This window comes from Neurospora tetrasperma (assembly GCF_000213175.1).
Source record: "Neurospora tetrasperma FGSC 2508 unplaced genomic scaffold NEUTE1scaffold_81, whole genome shotgun sequence".
In the NCBI taxonomy this organism is placed as follows: Eukaryota; Fungi; Ascomycota; class Sordariomycetes; order Sordariales; family Sordariaceae; genus Neurospora; species Neurospora tetrasperma.
The window spans coordinates 7,311,301-7,333,430 of NW_009799179.1; the positions used below are offsets into that span (position 1 = coordinate 7,311,301).

General features: G+C 52.8%; 6 protein-coding genes across 6 annotated transcripts; 4 read left to right on the forward strand and 2 right to left on the reverse strand.

The window, feature by feature from the left end:
• Positions 1-1,008: 1,008 nt before the first annotated feature.
• On the forward strand, positions 1,009-3,811 carry NEUTE1DRAFT_126555 (uncharacterized protein; the record flags this gene model as incomplete). Its single annotated transcript, XM_009858494.1, has 3 exons — positions 1,009-1,513; positions 1,584-1,794; positions 1,894-3,811. The coding sequence occupies 3 exons, from the start codon at positions 1,144-1,146 to the stop codon at positions 3,047-3,049; spliced, it is 1,737 nt and encodes a 578-aa protein (XP_009856796.1).
• Positions 3,812-4,709: 898 nt separating this feature from the next.
• On the forward strand, positions 4,710-6,442 carry NEUTE1DRAFT_126556 (uncharacterized protein; the record flags this gene model as incomplete). Its single annotated transcript, XM_009858495.1, has 1 exon — positions 4,710-6,442. One exon carries the CDS (start codon positions 4,710-4,712, stop codon positions 6,438-6,440), a length of 1,731 nt encoding a protein of 576 aa, XP_009856797.1.
• Positions 6,443-7,056: 614 nt separating this feature from the next.
• On the forward strand, positions 7,057-15,081 carry NEUTE1DRAFT_92256 (uncharacterized protein; the record flags this gene model as incomplete). Its single annotated transcript, XM_009858496.1, has 3 exons — positions 7,057-8,414; positions 8,474-10,151; positions 10,203-15,081. The coding sequence occupies 3 exons, from the start codon at positions 7,057-7,059 to the stop codon at positions 14,994-14,996; spliced, it is 7,830 nt and encodes a 2,609-aa protein (XP_009856798.1).
• A 229-nt stretch (positions 15,082-15,310) lies between these two features.
• NEUTE1DRAFT_119104 (uncharacterized protein) lies at positions 15,311-16,828 on the reverse strand (the record flags this gene model as incomplete). Its single annotated transcript, XM_009858497.1, has 3 exons — positions 15,311-16,110; positions 16,316-16,540; positions 16,678-16,828. 3 exons carry the CDS (start codon positions 16,678-16,680, stop codon positions 15,445-15,447), a joined length of 894 nt encoding a protein of 297 aa, XP_009856799.1.
• Positions 16,829-17,371: 543 nt separating this feature from the next.
• Positions 17,372-19,207, reverse strand: NEUTE1DRAFT_92264 (uncharacterized protein; the record flags this gene model as incomplete). Its single annotated transcript, XM_009858498.1, has 2 exons — positions 17,372-18,507; positions 18,604-19,207. The coding sequence occupies one exon, from the start codon at positions 18,457-18,459 to the stop codon at positions 17,653-17,655; it is 807 nt and encodes a 268-aa protein (XP_009856800.1).
• Positions 19,208-20,058: 851 nt separating this feature from the next.
• NEUTE1DRAFT_106116 (uncharacterized protein) lies at positions 20,059-21,767 on the forward strand (the record flags this gene model as incomplete). The annotated part of the gene is made up of 4 exons (XM_009858499.1): positions 20,059-20,118; positions 20,625-20,833; positions 20,917-21,559; positions 21,690-21,767. The coding sequence occupies 4 exons, from the start codon at positions 20,059-20,061 to the stop codon at positions 21,765-21,767; spliced, it is 990 nt and encodes a 329-aa protein (XP_009856801.1).
• Positions 21,768-22,130: the final 363 nt, after the last annotated feature.

The following is a 22,130-nucleotide window of genomic DNA, read 5'->3' on the forward strand; positions in this document are numbered from 1 at the left end:
GGACCTTGAACGTCGCCGAGTGCTCCTCCAATTTTCGGGGACCACTGAACAGCTAGCTCACTGAACAGCGCAGACATCCGATTTTGTCAACTTCCTACCAACTGAACCACTTGAGCGAGGTCCAAGTTTACTTGCGAGTTCTCGTCCAGCTTCTGGATGGATGTTTACAGCAGCTCCCCTCTTCGCTTTCACTCAACATTGGACCGTACACATGCGTGCACACAACACCTACGTGCTCCTCCTTCTTACAACAACGAATGCACGTTCTGCTCTTCGACCTTTATTCTAGCTTTTCAACATAGCCAGCCCAGTTCACCCTATGCGGTCGCCCATTCGCAGTCCTCAAAAAGACTCCATCCCGTCACCCACCAGGCTGTCCGTGTGCAGCTGAGCGCTTGTGCCGAACCTCGTTCACCCCGCCCCCAGGCCGCAGGCCATCACTGCCCGTCTACCCACAATACAACGGAACCCACTGTCTACCTAAAAGAACACCTCAGGTGGCGGCCAAAAGAAGTTCTGCCGTGCGCAAAGGTTTGCACAGCTGCATACCGCCCGTGGCATTGAACAACTAGACGGAACCGACCATACTTTTAGTTTTCGAACAAGGAAAAACGGAGATTGTTTGATCCCGGCGACCACAGAGCTTCTAAAACTGGTCCGAGTTCCCTGCCTGCACTTTCGGGAAGGCATTGTTGGCTGACGGATATGGACTAGGCTTTGATCGACATCGATGTCGGCGCGTCCAGTTTACACCACTAGTTAGCTTAAGGTCTTTCTGTCATCTTGCTCGGCGACAATCTTCAAGTCCCAAGTCCAGTCCAGTCCCCTTGGTCTTCCGTGCGCGCCAACTCGAGCGGACCTTTCTCTCGGTGTCCAGGTCCATAGCATCGCGACGGCGAACCCGACAATAGCAGCTCTCGACGACAGTGACGACGATTCCACGAACGCGAATCAGCCAGCCACAGCATCGATTGGCGACCCTTCTTCGAGTGCTGCGCAAGCTTCAGTCGTATCGCCAAAAATTGGCTTTTGTTCAATATTCAGACGGAACCCGGCCCAACGACAGACCAATTGGAACACCGATCTATGCCGAACGCCAATCCGTAGGAAAGTCGAAACTGGTTGGAGAGTTGTCACGATAATATGGAGGCTTCATCGCCCCTGGCCGCGATTCGGCCTGCTCCGCCGTCCTTCAGCCAGCCAGAAGTGCTTGGACCGCGCAATGGCAACTTGGCGCCACCAACAGGTCTCTTCAACTTCAAGCGATCCAATGCGGACTTGTTCAACACCAAACATGCAGGAAGGTCTTCGCCTAAGGGTTCGCTGGTGACCGGGTCGTCAGAAAACTTCAAGCTCAATGAAGCAGGGTTAGCCTTCTCACCTAGAAGTCGAACAACCGATAGCATTGTCGACAGTGTTGACCAAATGGAACTTTGCAGTAGCCCGTTACTTCCGACACCACGGCGTGCGCTGTTCACCTCAACAGGTATTGAAAACGCGGTTGAAGGTCGTGGTAAGTAATCAATGGAGCGAACAATCTGCTACATAGCTTATTTAAAGCTCGGACGCTGACAGATCTGTAGGGTATGCAACCACGCCGCCGCCTCCTGCATCTTCGTCACCTGCAGTTAACAGGTTGGACATGTCTCCGGTACCGATCAAGGCACCTTTCCTGTCACGTCTCGCCGCTAGTCCTTCTCCGGCTGCAGTGGATTCTGGCGATGAAGACACACTACCAGACTCACCTGCTGCTGTGCGGCAGCTGTCCCAAGAATCCAAGGGAATTGGTGCCGAGTAAGTTCATGCTTGACTTTTGATCAGCAAATCTTCCTGAACTCTACCCTCGTCCTTTGGTCTGTACAGCAGCTAATCATCCCCTCTTCTCTTTGCCAGGCGAAGGAGACTTGGCTTGTCTCGTCCACCTCTGGCCCGGGCCAAAGGTTACAGCACGAGTAGTATACCCGGGCGCTCCAACGGTTCGGGGTCGGGGCTGCCGCCCTTCCGCTTCGGTGGCCGGAACCTCAAGGTACCCATCTCCCCTTCGGTGTCGTTGTCATTGAGCGAATGTTTCGAGGAATCACCCCCGCAGGATCGCCGGACACCTGTCTTGCCGGATAGTCCATGCTCTAATGCAGCGGCAGCGCGCTGCAAGACTCATTTTGGCAGCGGCAGCAGCATTAACAGCGTTCGCAAACGTTCTCCCACCAACAATGCCCGCACACCTTCGAACCCCTTTGCCCGGCAAAGGAAAACATTCCGCCGCTCGCTGTCCATGTTTGAGAGTCCGGGCGACATTGTCAAGCCTAAGGAGCGCACATCTCTTCCATCTAGTCTCAAGTCTGTCGTGGATGTCAACGAACCTCAGGAGCCTTTATTGCCACATTTTTTCCCTTCAGGCGAGAACGATTCTATCCCACGCATCAGCCGAGACACATTGCTCGAAGTGCTTGACGGCAAGTATGGTAGTCAGTACTCGCACAGGATGATTATTGACTGCCGCTTCGAGTACGAGTATGAAGGTGGCCACATTGACGGGGCCATCAATTACAATGACAAGGAGCTTTTGGCGAGACATCTGTTTGAGACCCCTATGGAAGGGCGCACGCTCTTGATTTTTCATTGCGAATATTCGGCCCATCGCGCGCCCATCATGGCCCGCCACATACGATCCGAAGACCGCACCATCAACGCCGAATTTTATCCTAAACTCACGTACCCCGATGTTTACATCCTGGACGGAGGCTATAGCGGATTCTTCCAAAATCACCGGGAACGTTGCTGCCCTCAAGCGTATATCGAGATGAATGACGCCGAACATGTCAACACGTGCGAGCGAGAAATGGGCCGTCTACGCCAGACCCGTAAGGGCTTTAGTAGGGCCCAGACCTACGCATTCGGGCAGCGTGAACGCAAGTCCGACAAATTCGAGGCTGTTTCGCCAACCGCGCCGGGCCGCAAGGTTTCTCGGGATGATGAGGAGGACATGATAGGAGCATCGCCCATTCTCGGAAATGACCGAAGCCATTCTAGGCGCATGGCTACCTTCTGAAGCCGAGAAATGGCATGTCCAGATATGAACAGAGCACCACCGTTGATATCGGCTGTGATTTGCCACAATGGAGAGCGTCTGACCTCGCGCTCGGGACCCTGGGGCCTGGATAATACTTGATCGTGGGCTGTTGCGATCAAGGTGTACAAACGGTGTACTTGAACATATGGCCAACAAAGTTGCCCACTAACGACATACCCCTACGAAAATATCTGCTTTCGGCTGTCATGTTTCTCTTGGGAGTTTCTTCTTTATACTTTCTTCCTATACCCCAAGACTTTCAGCACCGCAGCCTCTGTGGCAACGTATAGAGCTAGACCTGTCGTTCGATGGTGATCATCGATACTCCCCTGCTCTGCATCGGTTAGAGTAGCATCTCACGCTGAGCGTTCAAGATTCCTTCTATATCATAACTGGTACGGGAAATACCACAGCGAAAGCAAATCAAGCAAAACAACATATTGTCCGTCCTTGATGTTGACTGTACCAGTGCTTTGGCCAGACTCGAAACTTGATGAAGACCCATGGGTGGTCTCAATCATATAATGTCACAACTAGGGCGTATTGTGACTTGTTCAACAAGGAGCCGTGAACGGGAAAGTTACGGAGGGATGTACGCATCGATGGGAACAAAGGCTAGGCGAGTCTAAGAGTATAGCGGGGTGGTCATACTTCGATGTGAGGTAATAATGTAAGTCAGAGTAGTAGAATGGGTGTGAGAGCTTGAAGGTTGTTCAATGGGAGCATCTACTGGTATGCAGTGCCTCTCGGTGCAGTCGTAATAAATTAGGGCTAAAGGTGTGACACGCTGTGTAAGACGTAAGTGAGAACACACGCAGCTTCCTTCTTTGTCATTGCTAGATATTTTTTACTTCCTTACTGGTGCTATAGATTTCGCATCTTTCGAGAAAATGAGTGTGATGCTGAAGGATCAGAGACGAGTTACATGAGATGGAAGTATAGTTCCCAGAGATCGGGGTGGGTGGAGTTGAGACGGGGCAGAGCGCGGGACGGACCCGACAATGTGGATCTTCATCGGTGCGGAGCGGACTTGTTCAACTCGTGGGGCCCCACTTGTCCCGAGGCCGGATGGGGAGGTACCCGACCTACCTAGCGGAACTTTGTCGGTTCGGGCTCCAATGAACTCCTAACACTTTGGGAGTAACAAAAGATGAGGATGTCACAGAATTATCTTGTGTCACAATCCTATGCTTTTTTGCTGGCGTTACGAAAAATGAAGGACGAATCCGCGCTTCGTGGAGGTCTGATGTCAAAAAACATCGTTCTATCGGGGCGCCAAGATAGTACTCCACAATAAGAGAGTTCCCATCGATTCTTGCAAAACATCAATGGCCGTTCCTTTGTTCAACTAGATCTTGCATCATCCTCAAAATACGTACCGCATCCCCAGCTTAATTGGTCGACACGCCTCGATTTGATCTGGTACCTATCGACACTTTCGTCCTTTTTTTACTTTCTTTTTTTCCTGTTTGACACTGCGGCCGGCCTTCTCTTCATCCTTTCATCCAACTTGAAGATTTTCATTAGCTCTCTCGATTTGAGATGAACATCGTCCCTTCCAACCAGCACTTCATATAAAATCATCTTTCACCACATCTGTGGTGTTCTCTCCCTCATCATCGGTCCTCAACTTTACAACATGGCCGCTAAAATGTCAGTACGAAGCCAATTGCACTTTAACAACATCACCCATACTGACCAAATCAGCTTCGTTTTCGGTAGCATCAACGGTCAGCTCCAGTCTGCGTTCAGCAAACTATCGACGTTGCACGCCAAGAATGTTTTCAGCTTCGCAATTGTCACTGGTAATTTATATGGTGAAGGCCAAGATGATGATCAGCTCACTGCCCTTCTAGCCGGCAAAATTCAGATTCCGTGCCCGACCTACTTCACTGTCGGGACAGTCCCACTACCCGCACAAGTCATTGAGCGAATCGAAAAGGATGAGGAGATCGCACCAAATCTTCATTACCTGGGCAAGCGGAGCGTTACCAAGACCTCGGAAGGTGTTCGGATTGTTACTCTGGGTGGATTGCTTGATCCTGCCGTCGTCGCGGGTCAGTCCAAGGAACAGTATCTGCCCTTCCACACCGAAGGTGACATCAAGTCTTTGCGCGGCGCCAACAATGGCGACATTCTCCTCACCACAGTGTGGCCATCCGATGTATGGAAGAACAGCGCGAAAGCACGAGAGCAGAACCTTACCACGGAAGCCATTTCTTCCAGCCAGGCAATCGCCGACCTTTGCGCCCATCTCAAGCCCCGCTATCATTTCACCATGTCTCCGGACAACTTCGCATTTGAGCGCGAGCCCTTTTTTCCCGAATCAAGAGGAGAGGAGGATAAGGACAAGGGACTGGACGTGACACGGTTTATTTCACTTGCTCCATGGGCCAACACGGCCAGGGCGAAGTCGATGTACGCTTTCACCCTTAACAGAGAAACGGTCGTGTCGCCTCCCGTAGGAAGCACCCTCACGCCCTTTTATAAGCCAGCTGCCGCTGCACAGAAACGTACAGCTGACGAAGCCGGCTTTTCGCGCTTCGCAAACGGAAATCACGAGGGCGACCGCAGGCGTCGCAAGCACCAGCGACGCGAACGCTCTCCTCCACCCGGACCGGAAAGGTGTTTCTTTTGCTTGTCGAACCCCAATCTGCCCACGCACATGATCTGCAGCATCGGCGAGGAGGCATATCTTGCAACTGCGAAGGGGCCCCTACCTTCCGCTGAAACATTCAAGTCGCAGGGTCTTGACTTCCCAGGTCATCTCATCATTACGCCCACCCCGCACATCCCTTCTTTGAACGTCGCGGCTCTTGCCGACAGCGGCGAAGATGTCAAGAAAACCTTCAAGGAGATGACGCGCTTCCGCGAGTCGCTGCAGGGCATGGTTTCGAAGCAGTCCAAGGGAAAGCTCGGTGCCGTTACCTGGGAGATCAACCGCGCGAGGAATATTCACGTCCACTGGCAATTCATGCCGGTGCCTGTGGAGATGGTTCGCAAGGGGTTGGTGGAGGCCGGTTTTCAGATCTTGGCGAAGGATACTAATATAGGAAAGTTTATTTCGAAGGAATTTCAGACGGCCGATGAGGTTCCTGGCGACTATCTCCGTGTTTGGATCTGGGCAGAGGAGGAGGGCGACGCGGAAAAGGGTGGCGCAGAGGGCGGCCAGGTGATCTCCAAGACCCTGCTGCTGCAGATTGATGAGAATGTTCGCTTTGACCTTCAGTTTCCCCGCAAGGTCATGGCGAAGCTGCTCGGTGAGGAAGGCAGGGTTATTTGGCAGGATGTTGGTCAGTCAGTGGAGGAGGAGTCGAAGGATGTTGCGGCGTTCAGAGCGGCTTTCAAGGAATGGGATTTTACGCTCTAACTGGGACCCAGACGTGAGGAATGGTACAGGTGGGGATCTGGTAGGTTGTCGCGGCCTTGAGGCTTGTGGCAGACATGGAGTGGATTCAATGGGATCGATCGTTGTTGTCAATCTCATGGGTAGTTGTTCACATTTCTCACCAACAATTTGACCTGGAGTCCCGAGGACATATTTCTCCACAGGAAGGCCTTGGTATTTCTGGATGTCTTCGTTCATTGGCTTGAAAAAGCATATTCAGAGCACATGCTACGCTTGTATTCAAGGAGAAAACTATGAGCTCTTCGTATTGCCGGAGCGTAAGCATATCTCTTAGAGACATATTTGCTGGATATGCACTTAGTAGTAGATTCATATCAATGCATATGAGCATCCTTGCCGACCCCCGCAAGACACAACGCTCCGCTCTTATCAGTCAGCTTATCGTAAGGTAGTTCCACCCTGGCAGCACCCTGGCCAAAAAATTTCCAGGCGGGTTGCTGTGCCGGTCTGTCACAGTGTCACTGTCTGTTCTGTTTCGCCTTTGCCATTTTGCTCGCCGCGTGCGAAGCATCACCAAACTTCGAACCCACGGTCCGCCTCCTCGACCAGCGACAATACCGCAGGACCGTTGCCCACGATGCCGTCCACCACGTCAGGACGTATCGTCAAATCCCAGAGGGGGGTGAAAAAGACCCCCCATCAAAAGAACCACCGATGGGAGTCTTTCAGCACCAAGATCTCCAAACTCCATTCGCTCGACCCGCTGCGCAAAGTTCGCCGTCACGATCTCGAAGCCGAAGACCTCGATGCCACCACATCCTACCTGCGCAATGGTCTCGACAAATGGTCTGAACTCAACATCTCGCGAGCCTACGTTCACTTCCGGAGACAGGTCACGTCGTTGACCGGCTCCCTGGCCCAGATCCTCTACCATGAGGACAAGATTATGGACCTCTTGGTCGAACACACAGAGAAGCACAACAAGGAAACCCTCGAACCATTGTTGGACCTCATCACCGCCTTCGCCCACGACTTGGGCGCGCGCTTTGAGAAGCACTACCCACGAGCTCTACGCCTGATTGTTGACCTCGCCAGCAAGGTGCACGACGTGGAGGTCATCGAGTGGACATTCGCCGCGCTGGCCTTCCTTTTCAAATACCTTTCGAGACTCTTAGTTCCCGATCTGCGCCCGACATATGACACAGTTGCTCCCCTGATGGGCAAGGCTAGACAGCCCGGCCATATCGCCAGATTCGCCGCCGAGGCCATGAGCTTCCTGATCAAGAAGGCCGCCGCCCCAAGCCATAAGCAGACGGCGCTACCCTTGATTGTGCAGCACGTACGGGACGATCTCTACAGTATGCATGGGACGAAGCAATTTGGTCTCTACAGTCAGGGAATCATGGTCATGTTCGCGGAGGCCATCAAGGGCGCTGGAAACTCGCTACACTCGACAGGACCTGACGTTATGACAGCTTTGGCGAAGGCTGTACCCGACGAGGAGCTCGATCTTACATCGGAGAAACCGACGATCTGGACTGACGTCTGCTGCGGCGTGCTTACTTCGACCATTCATCACTCGACACCTGAGACGTTTGTACCAGTTGAAACAAGGATTTTTGAGGATGCGGCGGCCACACAACGACCAATCCTTTTTGTCCAGCTCCTCGGCTTTGCTGCCGGTGTTCGCCAGGGAATACGGATCAACGATTGGGCGCTCCTAGTTAAAACTTTGGGTCAACTACTCACGTCCCTATCGACCTATAAGGACAACGCGGAGTTCATGAACTCGCCACGGCTATGGCAACGCGTAATGGTGAATGCGGCTATCATTTGGGCACAGGCACCTATCGATGCCCTCCTTCCCTCGTTGTCGAGCTTTAACAGCGCCATGACCAAAGAGCCACTTATGAGATGGTATATCCCATTTTGCTCTTACTTGGCCGACTTAAACCCCGATCGCTTCCGAGGACTTTTCCAGAAGGATTTCCAAAAGTAAGTCTTTTTTTTTTCTTATCCTCCTCCATTAGACGGTAATATCTAACATCCTACAGATTTATTGTAGCACATTGGTCAGACGCTGCCAATGAAGATTTGCTTTGTGTTCTAATACCGCATATGATCGAGGCGGGTGGTCTTCCTAGCCCTCATGCGAAGGAGAGTTTCCCTCTGCCACAATCATGGCAGGACCAGAGTGTGAGCAAGTTTGTCCGACTCGAAGATACTCCTTTCCCCGAGAGCGGTGGCTTTGGCAAGGACCGCGAAACCTGGAAGGAAAAGTGTTTGCCAATCTACTCTGGTCTCCTGCGCGTGTTGGAGTCCACTTCGGTACACCCCTCCACGAATGCTCGGATAGCAGAAGTCTTGCTTAAGAAGCTCAAACTCGCTCTCCGGCCGTCTTCATCCCTCCCGACGGACGAGGCCAACTTCATCGTCAGTGATGGGTTCCGTGCCTACCTGAGAATGTGTGCGGCCGCGGGGTCTGTCGATCTCAGCCTTGCTCCGCTGCTCAGAGCCGCTGCGCCGAGATTCTGCCGTCTGCCGAAGTTCCTTGAGGCCTTGCTGGACTATGAGCAGGAACTGAACCGAAAGTCTCAGAGCTCGCCAGAAGCTAATAACGGCCGGGGCAACAGCCCGCAAGAGGAGGATCCTTTGGTGAAGTCTCTCATCAAGAACCTTGCTTCTACATCACACCATCTTCGACTTGTTTCTTTGCGGATTCTCGACGTCCTGGAGACGACCCCTGATTCGAACGCAGCTTTGTCGACAATGATCCAAGTAGAAGAACTTCCCTTGAATATGCAAAGCGTCCGCGCTATCGCTGTGCATCTACGAAAACTCGGTCAAATCTATCATCACATCGAGGAGAGCTCATGGCTGGTCCAAGCTATCCCGTCCTTCCTTTTTGGCCTTACAACGATACAACTTTCGCCCGTCTGGGATGATGCAGTGGAAGCCATGAAGAAAATTTCGGAAACCAAGCATGGTGAGGAGATTGTTGCCGAGCTGGCCTTTGAGTGGCTTGAGGTGCCGTCCCCTCGCTGGACAGGCCCCTTTGAGCCCCCTACCGATAATCACCGCAAAGCCATGACGGATTTCGAGTGTACTGGCCTCATGGGACTGCAGGAGGTTGCAGACGACACGGGCAAGGTGGTCAGCGAGTTGTCGCAAAAGCTTCTCAGCACTTTCGAAGAGGGACAAAAGGCGGTGGAACTTCGCTCGGATCGCGCACGCAGCAAAGCTCTCAAGGTGTTCACTGCTCTTCCTAGTTCTGCTGAAAAGCGCTCGAGGAAGATCGTCCCGTACCTTCTGTCCTTCACGGAAGAAGGCCAGACTCCGGCTGCCGAGGAGAACGAGGATCAGCCCTTTTCCGAGGAAGACGGAAGCTGGTCGCTGCAAGACAGGAAGGCCCTTGTGGGTGTCTTCTCCCACTTCGGCAACCCCAAGGTGCTTTGGCAAAGCCAAAGGGTTTACAATGCGCTCTTGAAGCTGCTGGCCAATGGTGATATCGAGCTTCAGAAAATGGCGCTCAAGGCAATTCTGGCGTGGAAGAGCGATGCCATCAAGCCGTATCAGGAACATCTGGAGTATCTTCTTGACGAAGCGCGCTTCAAGAACGAACTCACTGTTCTTTTCCAGGGTGACAACAAGATCCGCCCTGAGCATCGCGCTGAATTGATGCCAGTTCTCCTTCGCTTGTTGTATGGCCGAACCATCTCCAAGAAGGGCGCGGTAAGCGGACGTCATGGTCTCCATAACACACGTTTGGCCGTTATTAGACAGCTGGATGTGGTGGACATGGGCAAGTTCTTGGATATCGCCCTTGGCGAGCTCCGCAGTATCCGTATCCTGGATGGCGATGTTGTCCGGGAAAGCACCTTTGCCGAAGAGCTGATTCCAGTGCGCAAGCAAGTCGGTCTGCTGAACATGGTCGAGGCGATCATCAATGAACTCGGAACTGCTGTTGTTTCGTATATGGACGCGCTTGTCAATGCTGTCCTGTTCTGTTTGATTACAGCGTGCAGAAACCTGGGAGCCGCCTCTGAGGATCCCGAGGAGGCGGAGCCGGTACAGAATGCTTCATTGTACAAGGTGGTGCGGACCACTGGTCTCAAGTGTCTTTGCAAACTGTTCCAGAACGCGCAGACCTTTGACTGGACACCGTATGAGAATGTGATCGTGAAGGAAACCGTCAGCCCTCGCATTGAAAAGCTCCCAGCCGAGACTACTCAGGGTGTTTCTGGCGTGTGGAGGCTCCTGTCGACCTGGGCCGTTCTGCCCAAGGCGGCCTTGTTCCTTAACATCGACAAGCGCATCCTTCCGAAGGTCATCGAGAGTCTTGGTATTGAGAAGGGCAAGGACGAGGTCAAGGTCCATGCGCTAGAGATTCTCAAGAGCCTCATCGGTCTGGCTCAAGCCCCTGCGGCCGTATCCGAATACAATGAGCTCATTAAGGATGAGCTTTTAACGCCGAATATCAATCTTATGCTCAAGGAGATCGGCGGTCTTCTCCGTGATCAGACTGACATTGGAAAGGATCTCCTCGGCACTGCCGTCGATACTGTTGTTCTCCTTGCGCCAATTGTTGATAGCTCCTCCGCCAGTGTTCAGGATATGGTGGACATTGCTACCTACTTGCTCAACCAGCCAGCACGTCGCGTCAGCCCCAAGGTCAAGGGATCCATCTTGCTGATCCTCAAACAGTTTCTCGTTCTGGAAGACATTCAGACAAATGGGGAGCTGAAGAAGAGAGTTTACAGCACCCTCGCTGGGCTCTTCGGATACTTCAAGGATAGACAGAACAGACAGACGCTTGCCGACGTCTTACTTGTGTTTGCCTCCATGGAGCCGTGGACTCAGGAAGTGGCAGATATCTGCCGTGACTTGAACTCGTACAATGTGAAGAGGCTGGACGAGCCGGACTACAACACCCGACTTACTGCTTTTAACCGCATCTCTGGCGAACGCGAGACCCCCTTCACGATTGACGAGTGGATGCCGTTGCTGCATAACCTCTTGTTCTATATCAACCAGGACGAGGAGTTTGGTGTGCTGTCCACCAACGCTGCTGACGGACTGTGCAAGTTCATCAGGGCGGCTGAGGCAGCCTGGGCAGGACCTCAACAAGATGCGTATACTAGCATTATGTCCGATATCATCCTGCCTGCCATTTATGCTGGGTCTAGAGAAGCCTCGGAGACTGTCCGCCGTGAGGTGGTGCGTGTCTTTGGATACTTGGTCGCTCATCTCCCATCCTGGGACCAGGTGTCTGACTTGACTTTACTGGTCCCTGCATCTGATGAGGCAGACAAGGCGTTCTTCTTCCATATCATGAGTCCTGCCATCGCCAGACAGCTGCAGGCTCTGCGTCTGTTGGAAGCGGCTAATGAGAAGAGCGAGTTCCGGTCGAAGCACATCAGCCAGTTCTTCATTCCGCTTCTTGAACACTTCATCTTCGGTCAGACGGAAGGAGGTGATGATCACGGGCTTAGCGCGCAGACCATCGCCGCCATTGCTGGGTTGACTGCCTCATTGGACTGGCAGCAATACCGCACTATTCTGCGTCGTTTCGTCTCATACATTGAGTCAAAGCCTGAATGGCAGAAGCGGGTGATCCGCCTCCTTGAGAAGGAGATTGATGTGTTGCGCGCCGCTCACACGCAAAGGCCTAATGCCGATGCCATGGAGGTTGATGGTGTTGAGGCTCCCAAGCTTCGCAGACTTGCCAAGACCATTCCTGATCAGGAGAAGCTTAGCGCTGAGATTGTGAACAACTTCCTGCCTATTCCTATCAAGCACCTCCATGAAAAGGATGAAGCCACGGTCAGCACCAGAGTTCCGGTTGGTGTAATCATTGCTAAGCTTGCCACCCTTCTTCCCGAGCCGCTGCTCAATGAGAAGCTGCCCGGTGTGCTTACCGATATCTGCCATATCCTCAGGAGCAAGGCGTGGGATGCTCGCGAGATGGCTCGCGATACTCTTTCCAAGATTGCGGTCATTCTGGGCCCCGAAAGGTTTGAGTTCATCCTCAAGGAACTGCGCGGCGCTCTTAGCAAGGGTCCCCAGCTGCACGTCTTGTCTTATACCCTTCATTCCATGCTGTTGGCTGTCATCCCCACTTTCAAGCAAGGCGATCTCGACTACTGCCTCTCTGCCATCATGGCGGTCATCATGGATGATATTTTTGGTGCTACGGGTCAAGAGAAGGATGCTGAGGATTATGTCAGCAAAATGAAGGAGGTGAAAAGCAGCAAGAGTCAAGACTCCATGGAGCTGATTGCCAAGACGGCGTCTATCACACGCCTCAGCGACCTTACCATGCCCTTGCAGGCGCTGTTGCTCGAGAAGCTTGATATTAGGACAGCTCGCAAGATAGACGAGCTTCTTACCCGCATCACCAAGGGCCTCTTGGAGAACCCAGCGGCTGCCTCACAAGAGATCCTTGTGTTCTGCTATGAAGTCATGCAGGAAGTGTACAAGGCTCAGAAGCCAGAGGATGCGCCCAAGATGGATCCCCGCCTGAAGAGATACATCGTCCAGAAGGCCGCCAAGAGGGCTGATGGAGGGATTACCGCCAAGTATACGTTTAAGCTCATCAAATTCGCCATCGACATCCTTCGTGCTGTTCTCAAGAAGCACGATAACCTCCGCACAGCCAACAACATTGCCGGATTCATGCCTCTGCTCGGTGATGCTGTCTTGTCGATCGAGGAAGAAGTCAAGGTTGCGGCCTTCAGGCTGCTCACCGTCATCGCCAAGGTTCCCTTCAAGAATGGCGAATCCACTGCCCTCTACAAGGTGGCTATCAAGGAAGGCATCAAGTCCATGTCCCTGTCTCCCTCAACCGCGTCTGAGCTTGCGCAGGCAGCGTTGAAGCTCATCTCTGTCGTCCTCAGAGACAGGCGTGAGATTCCCATCAAGGAGGCCGCCCTCGATATGCTGCTTAGCAAGTTGAAGGATGACTTGACTGAGCCTCTCTACCGCCATGTCACCTTCAACTTCCTTCGCTCAGTGCTTGATCGTAAGATGGAAACGGCCTCAGTCTATGACACTCTCGACCACGTCGGTACTATCATGATCACCAACGACGACAAGGACACTCGGGATCTGGCTCGCGGTGCTTTCTTCCAGTTCCTCCGCGAATATCCCCAGAAGAGGAACAGATGGGAAAAGCAGCTCAAGTTCATCGTGGCCAACCTTAAGTACGAGCGTGAGGGTGGCCGCTTGTCAGTCATGGAGGTTATCAATCTCTTGCTCAAAAAGACGTCTGACGACTTCATCCAGGAGGTGGCAGCGACATGCTTCATCCCCCTTGTGTTCGTCCTGGCCAATGATGACGGCGAGAAGTGCAGACTCGCTGCCGCAGAGCTGATCAAGGAAACCTTCCGCGTGGCAGACAAGGAGCGTCTTACCAAATTCATGACTCTGATGCGCAACTGGGCCGAGCAAAACGAGAACATGGCAGTGCTCAAGCTCGCAATTCAGGCATTCGGACTCTACTTTGAGGGTCGCGAACCCACCTCCAAGGACAAGAAGGATGTCAACCTTGTTGTCGACAAGATTACCAAGGTCCTCGGTGATGAAGAGACCGTTCAGTCCAACTGGGAGCTTGTCGACACCAGTCTTACCACGGTCCAGACTCTAGTCGCCAAGCATCCCCAGAAGGTCTTGTCGCCTGCCTCTGATGTCTTGTGGACCGAGGTCCGCGACACTCTTGCTCACGAGAACCCCACCGTGAAGCTCACCGCGACCAGGCTTCTCAGCATGTACCTCGCGGACTTTGCCCAGAACGCCGGCCAGCAAGCCCAAGCACCTCTTCACGGTTCCAACGGGCGCGAGCTAAGCAAGGAAGAAATCAGCGATCTCGTCCGCTTGGCACTCAGCACCTTCAACGTGCCCGAGGTTGACGAGCCGCTAGCTCACGAGGTCGTCCAGATCTTGCTCTTCCTAGGCAGCTACCTAGACGCCAAGAATACCGACGACGGGGCTGGTGCCGACGAGAAGGAAGACGAGTTGGAAGACGAGGCTGAAGACGAGGAGAATGGCATCCGCAAGAAGCACAAGAAGCCAGTTGACATGGGCTACCTCTTTTACAAGCTCACCTCCATTATCCGCAAAGAACGCGCCGCCCGGCCCGAGATGCTCGTCTCCAAGCTCTCCGCCATGGACCTGCTCGAATCCTTCTGCTCGAAATCCGAGCCCTCCACTTTGCTTGGCTCCATCAAAACCATCATCCGCCCGCTTCGCAACCTGACCGACCCGTCCATCCCTGGCCCGTTCTCCTTGAACGACGTGTTCAAGACCCGCTACGAGTTGCTCAAGACGAAGGCCCTGTCGGTCCTGGATGTGCTGCAAAGAAAGCTGGGAAGCTCAGAGTATACTAGAGCGTTGTTGGCTGTGAATGAGGATATTCGCAAGAGGAGATCTGCTAGATCTAGTAAGAGGAAAATTGAGGCGATTACGGCGCCGGAAAAGTATGGGATGGAGAAGAGGAAGAAGTTTGAAAAGAAGAAGGAGAAGAGGAAGGAAAAGGGGCGGGAGGCGAGGGATGCTAGGCACGCTTTTCATGCTAGTTAGAGGAGGGGGAGGTGATAGAGGTGTTATAGGAGGAGGAGGATCAAAAGAAATGGAATACCCGGTGGTCAGGTAATGTATGTTGTTGTTTGTTGCTGGGTCAAGGTTGGGAAAAGGTAGAATATCATCATATAATGGGAGTATTGAAGCATTTTCTGGTTGCTTATGGAAGCAACCTTTTTCAGTTGAACTTGCCTCGCAACATAAGACTACATGCTTCACTAGGTGATTTCCACACCCGCAAGATATATGATAGATCACTGCCTAAGACAAACCGTAGTGCATGACATGCCATGATTTAGGCCGAATCCCAGATGGCAGTTACGGAGCTCTTATCACTTGTCAAGAAATCAAATCGCAGTCGTGCCTCATGGTTTAGAATTACATGCTAAGCATCATCACTCCCGCCTCGTTCATTCGTCCATCAATAGCCCAGAGGTTAGGCCCTCCCTTACTCCTCCATCTTGTCCCCGCCCTCTTTCGTTTCCTCTTCCTCCTCGATGTCCTTCGCAGTCATGCGCTCCGCATACTTCTCTGCCTCCTTCCGCAAAGCCTCGGGCACCTCTTGATGACGGCCCTTCGTGGGACCGTCCGCCCCGCTGATCCAGGTCATCTCGAGCTCGAACTCCTTGTCCTTGTTATCGTCGTGGGCAACGTAGATGATGCGCGCCGCCTCCTTGACGGCCTGCTCCAGCGTCAGACTCGACTCGCCGTCGCTACTGAGGTCCAGCTTCTCGAGCTCCGCCTTGGCCGCTTGTCTGCCCTTGCCCGTCGCGGCGCCGTAGTATCCCCAGTAGAGACCCGAGGGCTCCACCATGTACAGGAACGGACCACCGTGCTTCTTGCCCTCCACCTTGCCGCCGGCGCCGACGCTGGGGCCGCTGCCGACCTCGCCTTCCACGGGCGTATCGAGTTCGCTGTCGTAGCCGCCGATGATAGCCGTGATGCCGAAAGGTCGCACAGATTGGTAGAGCGTGTAGGCTTGCATGTAACCGCCCATGCGGCCGGCTAGGTCTTTTGTCGAAATGGGCGTCTTGTAGTTGTCGCGCCAACCGCGCGCCTCGTCGCGGGCGCGGTCCACGAAGTGTCTACCGTCGGGGATCATGCCGGAGTATACCTATCAAAGACGGATTCGCAGTTTGTAGTTAGTAATCGTCGAGCTAGATCAAAAGGTAGTGAAGGTCGGGGTATGGTTTGTTCATGCGATGGCGGGGGAGGGTGGTGAAGCTGGCTCCTGCTGCCCCGCAGACGCAGACGGTCGAAACTCGTGAATGAATCCTGCCCAAACAAATAGAAAAAGAAATATATCTACGTATACGTACAATGCCCAAATGCCTGTCAACTGTCGCAATGCGCTTGTTGGCGCCTTGCTTGAGCAGCTTGGATGTGATAACCTTCTCCGCCGCCAACACGATGCCGTCCTTGCAGCGGATGCCGATCGAGGTGCTGCCATTCTCAACTGCCTTCATGGCATATTCGACTTGGAAGTTGCGACCATCGGGGGAGAAAATGGAGTTGGCAAGATCGTAGCCTGTTCCTATGGAAGTCTGTTTGTTGTCGAAGGTAACTCTGTCAGTTTCGTTTCAGGTTCGAGAAGCATGGCTTCTTGCGCCCGGCTGTGGTTTGATCGTTTCGGAGATGGATGCCCGCTAACGAGGGACTGCCGGGGCTTGTCAAGACGTACCATTATGCCTTAGATGGGAAGGTGTTGATGTGCGATGCCGGTATTTGTTTGGATCTCCGGTTTCAATAGGATGGAGAGGTTCTCGTTGCGCTAGCTCGGGCTCAAGGTGGGTTGCTCAAGAAATGGGTCGTCGGGATCGCTTTGTTTGAAGAGGTGATGGTGGTGTTGCTGGTAGCTGCTGCTGCTAATTGCTTCAGTTCAAGGTGAGCTCCATCAGGCAGCCTGGGAGCTGCGTAGCACAATTGCCCCGTAGCACCTCCCTCCTGCTCCACTGCTGTGCGGGACAGAAGCTTGGTCGTCCTGAGGCTGATTTGATGTGGCGTTTGCAACGCGTCAGCCATGGAACAGCCAGCCTTGCACCTTTCCAGCCACAACCATTTCATCACTGGCCCCGCCCACAAGTACAATCTCCAGGAACACCCGACCCCACAGGCCGTCCCAGGAAAGCGGAAACGCCTCCTTTTTTGATGTAAACAAACCGTTGTATCACCAGCATATAACGCTTTTACATTCCCACGTAAACCACGAAATGGAATACGAAGCCCGCACAAAAATAGGGAGGACTGGTACCAGCTAGTAGGGTTGACGGAGCATCAGTCTGCCATCAAATCTGACCACGACGAGAAAAAGGTTGAAATGTTATCCCAGAAATTCTCTAAGCCCAGTCTTCCTAGGTCGAATTCACCGACCTGTGCCGGGCTGGGTAGAAGCGCACCACTTCTTTAACCAGGATATTTAGTTATTACCTGAAGCAAAAAGTTGTCGGATTCAATAGAAGTAAAAGACCACCAGTTAATCCATGACCTCTACTTTCCTCAAACCAACGCACACAGCGATATATCGTAGTCAGCTGACAAACTGACCTATCTAGCAAAGACATAGTTGTACATTCCCAATCAAAATAACGCCATACATATGCCAAATGGTCTCCTCCATTCCTCCCGAACATACATAACACAAAGCATGACTCCTAGCTCAAAGCATCTCCTGATCATCCCTGTACGCCATAAATAGTCCGTACTGGTTTGCCATGGCAACTTGTTGCCTCCAGTCAACCCCCGCGTTAGCATAAACAGGGTCGGAATGCGCGGGGTTAAACGTCGGGCCACCGGTGGCAATGGCGAGGGGGCGGCAGGCATCCTTGGTGCGTTCCACGGATTCAGCAAATGCTCGACGAGCGGAGTCTTCATACTCACGGCGAGCCATATCCTCATAACCTGAAGCCATGTAGGGCTCCATTTCATGATGTGAGTCCGCCGCGATCCAACGACCGTCGCCTGCCTGAATCGGAGTCAGGGGAGTTCCATCGAGGCTCATGGTCACTTCTTGTTCAGCCGCCTGCTGCTGTTGCTGTTGCTCCCATCGGCTCTTGGCCAGGATCTCTTCCTGGCTCACGCTTGTCATACTCCAGTCTAGTGTAGGATTATCGCTACGGCTTGTAGGAGGACAATTGCGCCAAAGGTCAATCAGCCTGTAGCGCTGCGGATCGTCCACTGACTTGAAAAGCTGGAGCTGGGCACGGGACAAGTACGCTGTGTTCACATGGTGCTTTGTGAGGACAGCTTCAACCTCAGATAGTGCAGGCGGCTCTGAAGTCCTTCTGGGTGCAGGCTGTGCTGGTGGGGTGTCCTGGGTACGAACATGGGCTGAGTGGTTGTAGTGTGCCGAGATGTAGACGATCTTCGGTTCTTGATTCAGTACCTGGACTTGTGCGAGTTGCTGAACAGGCTCTAGGGACAAGTTCCGGGAAAACAGAGCGGAAAGTTCGTCTTGTGAATGCATATTGATGTGATTCTAGGAGGAATGTGAACCGTCTCGATTGTTGTTATTCTGTGATGTCATAAAAGATTGTTAGCATGTGAGACAAGAAAGATTTGTAAGATGTGACCAAAAGGTTGTGGCAGGAACAGCTTCGTTGTACATTACCTGAGACCCGGGTTGTTCTTTTCTTGTAGTCTTGACAATTCCTGTTGTTGGTTGGTTACACGGCCCTTCCTGCTGCGCAAGTTGGGCTAAGTAGATGTGGTGATATCGAGCTAGCTGGCTGAGATGCAAAGCAGGAATTGGCAGCAAGGACGAAGAGCTTGTACCGCGGCTTTGAAAACGGATGTATTCTAGTACAACTCGTTTGTATTATGGTGTCAACTATTTAAAGAAAAGTGAACGGTTCTCGGCCGACTCTTGAGATTACGAGTGACGGTGACTCGAGGGTGGAGTTTCAAGCGGTGTAGATACGATTTCCTTCCGCGGTATGGAGAGCGAACGAAGATCAAAGTGTTCGTGGTCTGGGATAAGCAACCAGGAATGGCAACGTGACTCGTCTAGTGCTTTGCCGCAGTTTCTCGGTCGTCAAACTTTGTGAAGTTTCGTAAGACTGATGCTTCCCGACTGGCTACCGTGATGTGTGTAGTTTTGAGGTGAAGAGAGATAGGGGAGCAAGATGAGGAAACAAAACTACAGATCATACGAGGGTGGGCGTGGGGAAGTTAAGACTTCTTATTTGGGCAGGCAACCTGAAGATATCCTCGTGATGATGTGAACGAAAGTGCACGCACATTTGCAGGCAAGATCAAGGAGTGTTGGGAATGGAGGGGCAGGGCAGGCACACCTGGGTTTGGGACGGCGGGGAGGCGGGGGGATGATTGCAAACTAGCGGTATTTGGGCGGCAGAGATACACCCCGTCAGGGACGCTAGGCTCATAATGCGGCACCATCAAAAATGGCCCGGCGTTCGAACAGACAAACATTGACCGTTCAACGTTCAAGAAAGCCGATCATGCTTCGACGAATTCTCGCCATGGTGTAAACTGTGTGATACCAACACCGGGCCGCAAACAGCCTCGAGGGCCGAGGCCCCCCAAAAGTGACCAAATGCAGGCCCTGGACGCCAGTGGTTGCATGAATATTGCGCATCAGGCAGCAAAAAACAGTTTCCAGCATTTTCCTGAGACAATTGAGCGCAGACGGGTTTCGAAAATGTGAAGTTCGGTGCAGTGTTTGGCGGTTGGGTTGGGCAGTCACACAGTCAGGCTGTTAGCGTCATCACTGCAATCATGCGTCCATCATGATCTGAATGAACGATATGAAACAGCGGCTATCAATCGAACCTTTCCGCCCAATCACCAAAGGGGAAGTGACGCATATGATAAATCGGGATGATAGACTACTTCCCTCTGGTCGGGGGTAGAGCAATCATACTCGACAACACTCATATTGTCTTTCGTAGGCCGTACGGAGCTTGAAATACATCGTAAAGTTCGTGCCAATAATAAACTATCATTGACGAAAGGGAACAATCGAATGTTGGGAAGGGCAAAGTAATAACATGATGAGAAGGGTCCAGAACGTGTCGCGCTGGAGATCAAGATCCCCGCTGAGGAAATGGCCCACAGGCGGGCGAGGCGGGGTCAAGGCCGGCCGGGCTCCATCGGGGTGGTAATCGTGGGTTGCAGGGATAGGCTTGACGAGCAGCCACGTGCAAGACTGTCAAAAGCTTCTAATTGGGTAGCTATGGTTAAACAAGCCACATTTACCCGCCACGGATGACGTTGGTTGGTCTCAACACTGGGACGAGGACCCCAGGGACCATCTTCACAGTTCATAGCGGGAGCAGGTCAGTCATCCCTCCCGTTTTCACGTTCAGATCGATTGACCACTGCCCACCATCCATCTCTGGACAAATAAACAGCCATCGCAAGTGAGGCAGCCAATTGAACAGCTGACCCGCCAGTTTCGAGTCAGTGTCTTGGAGAGTTTGCCCCGCGAAGAGGTTCCTTCACATGGTTCAGCGGTGTTAAGTAGTTGGCTACTTGCCTTATCCACTTTACTTTCACACCTGCAGTTGATTTGATCTATCTTATCGGGCATTCTCCTCGAAAGTCAACAGTCCCTTTCATTTATCCTATACACTTTCTTTGACTTTGACTGTGTATCATTCATACTTCTAGACTTACAAGCAGCTATTGGCCCGAGCCACCCAGACTCCATTACGATGCCTTCAACTCGCCCTCCAAATTACTGTTAGTAAAAGAGACATCAGCTTCCTTGTCCTAGCACTCGCGCGGCAAGGCGGAGAGCTCACATGGCTTCCGATAGATGCGATCCTAGGGCTTCCTCCAACCGCCTCGACAAATCAAATCCGTGATGCCTACAAACGGTATGACAGCAGCTTTCCTGCACACGACTACAGATCACCCAAATGACCACCATCAACTAACAAGGTCCTGGCAATGGCGACAGCGCCGCCCTCAAGACGCACCCAGACCGCGTAGCAGCCGATGCGCCCGACCGCGCCGAGCGCACCCGTAAGTTCCAGCTAGTCAACGACGCCTACTACACCCTCTCCGACCCTATTCGGCGCCGGGAATATGACGAGCAGCGCAAGATCTTCGGCGTCGGTGCCGACTACGTTCCACCATCGTCAGCGTCCTCCTCTTGGGGCGGCAGTGCAGCCTCAGGAGGAAGCGGTGGAATGCCAGGCGGCTTCGAGAATACCTCCGATCCCTTTGCCGAAGCGGACGCCGGTGCGGGCGGCGCCGGCACCAGCCCCGCCGGCCAAGCCTTCTCCTGGGCATGGAACTTTTTCACCAAGCAGAACCAGAGCAACAACGACAATGGCCGCGCGCAGCAGGACCGTGAGCAAACGCAAAACGAGCAGTTCGCCGATGTCTTCGAGGAGATGCTGCGCGAGGAAGGCATGGCGGAGCCTGACGGCACCAACCGACCAACGAACAAGTTCTGGAGCTTGCTAGGCGGAATCAGTGGTGCCGCGCTGGGCTTCATCGTCGCGAACGTGCCTGGTCTGTTGGCCGGCGTGGTTGCCGGGAACAGATTGGGTGCTATTAGAGACGCAAAGGGGAAGAGTGTCTATGCTGTATTTCAGGTAAGTGCCCTGGTTGTGGACCTCTCAAAACAAGATGAAGATTCGGAAGAAGACAGCGGTCTCGATCACGAATGACAACCTGTTGATGATCGGACATTAATCGGTATCACCTTTTTTCTTCTTATTGCAGGAACTCCCTCAAGACGACAAGGCGAGGCTTCTTACCCAGTTGGCGGCCAAGGTGTTCAGCCATACAGTGGGAATCTGACCAGTATCTTCGATCTAGCTGGGCGTACCGGTTGTTTTTTTTTTGGGGGGGGGGGGGGGGGTAAATATATACACAGGGTTCATGATTGGGAATGGCTAGGTTTGTAGTTTGGAGTTTTGGTTGGGCTTCAGGGTAAGTTGATGACTTACTACACATATTCGATATTGGGTTGAAGGTCGAGAAAGGAAAACAGATCGTAATACCAAGATAATCCAGATGAGGAAACGAGGGCGCTCTTACACTATACCTGAATTCTGTGTATATGGCTCCACTTTGCTAGGCTATCCGAACCTTGACGGGTAGAATTTGCATCCCACCAACTTCCCATGCTTTCACATTGATGCAAAAAATATCACGAAGGTG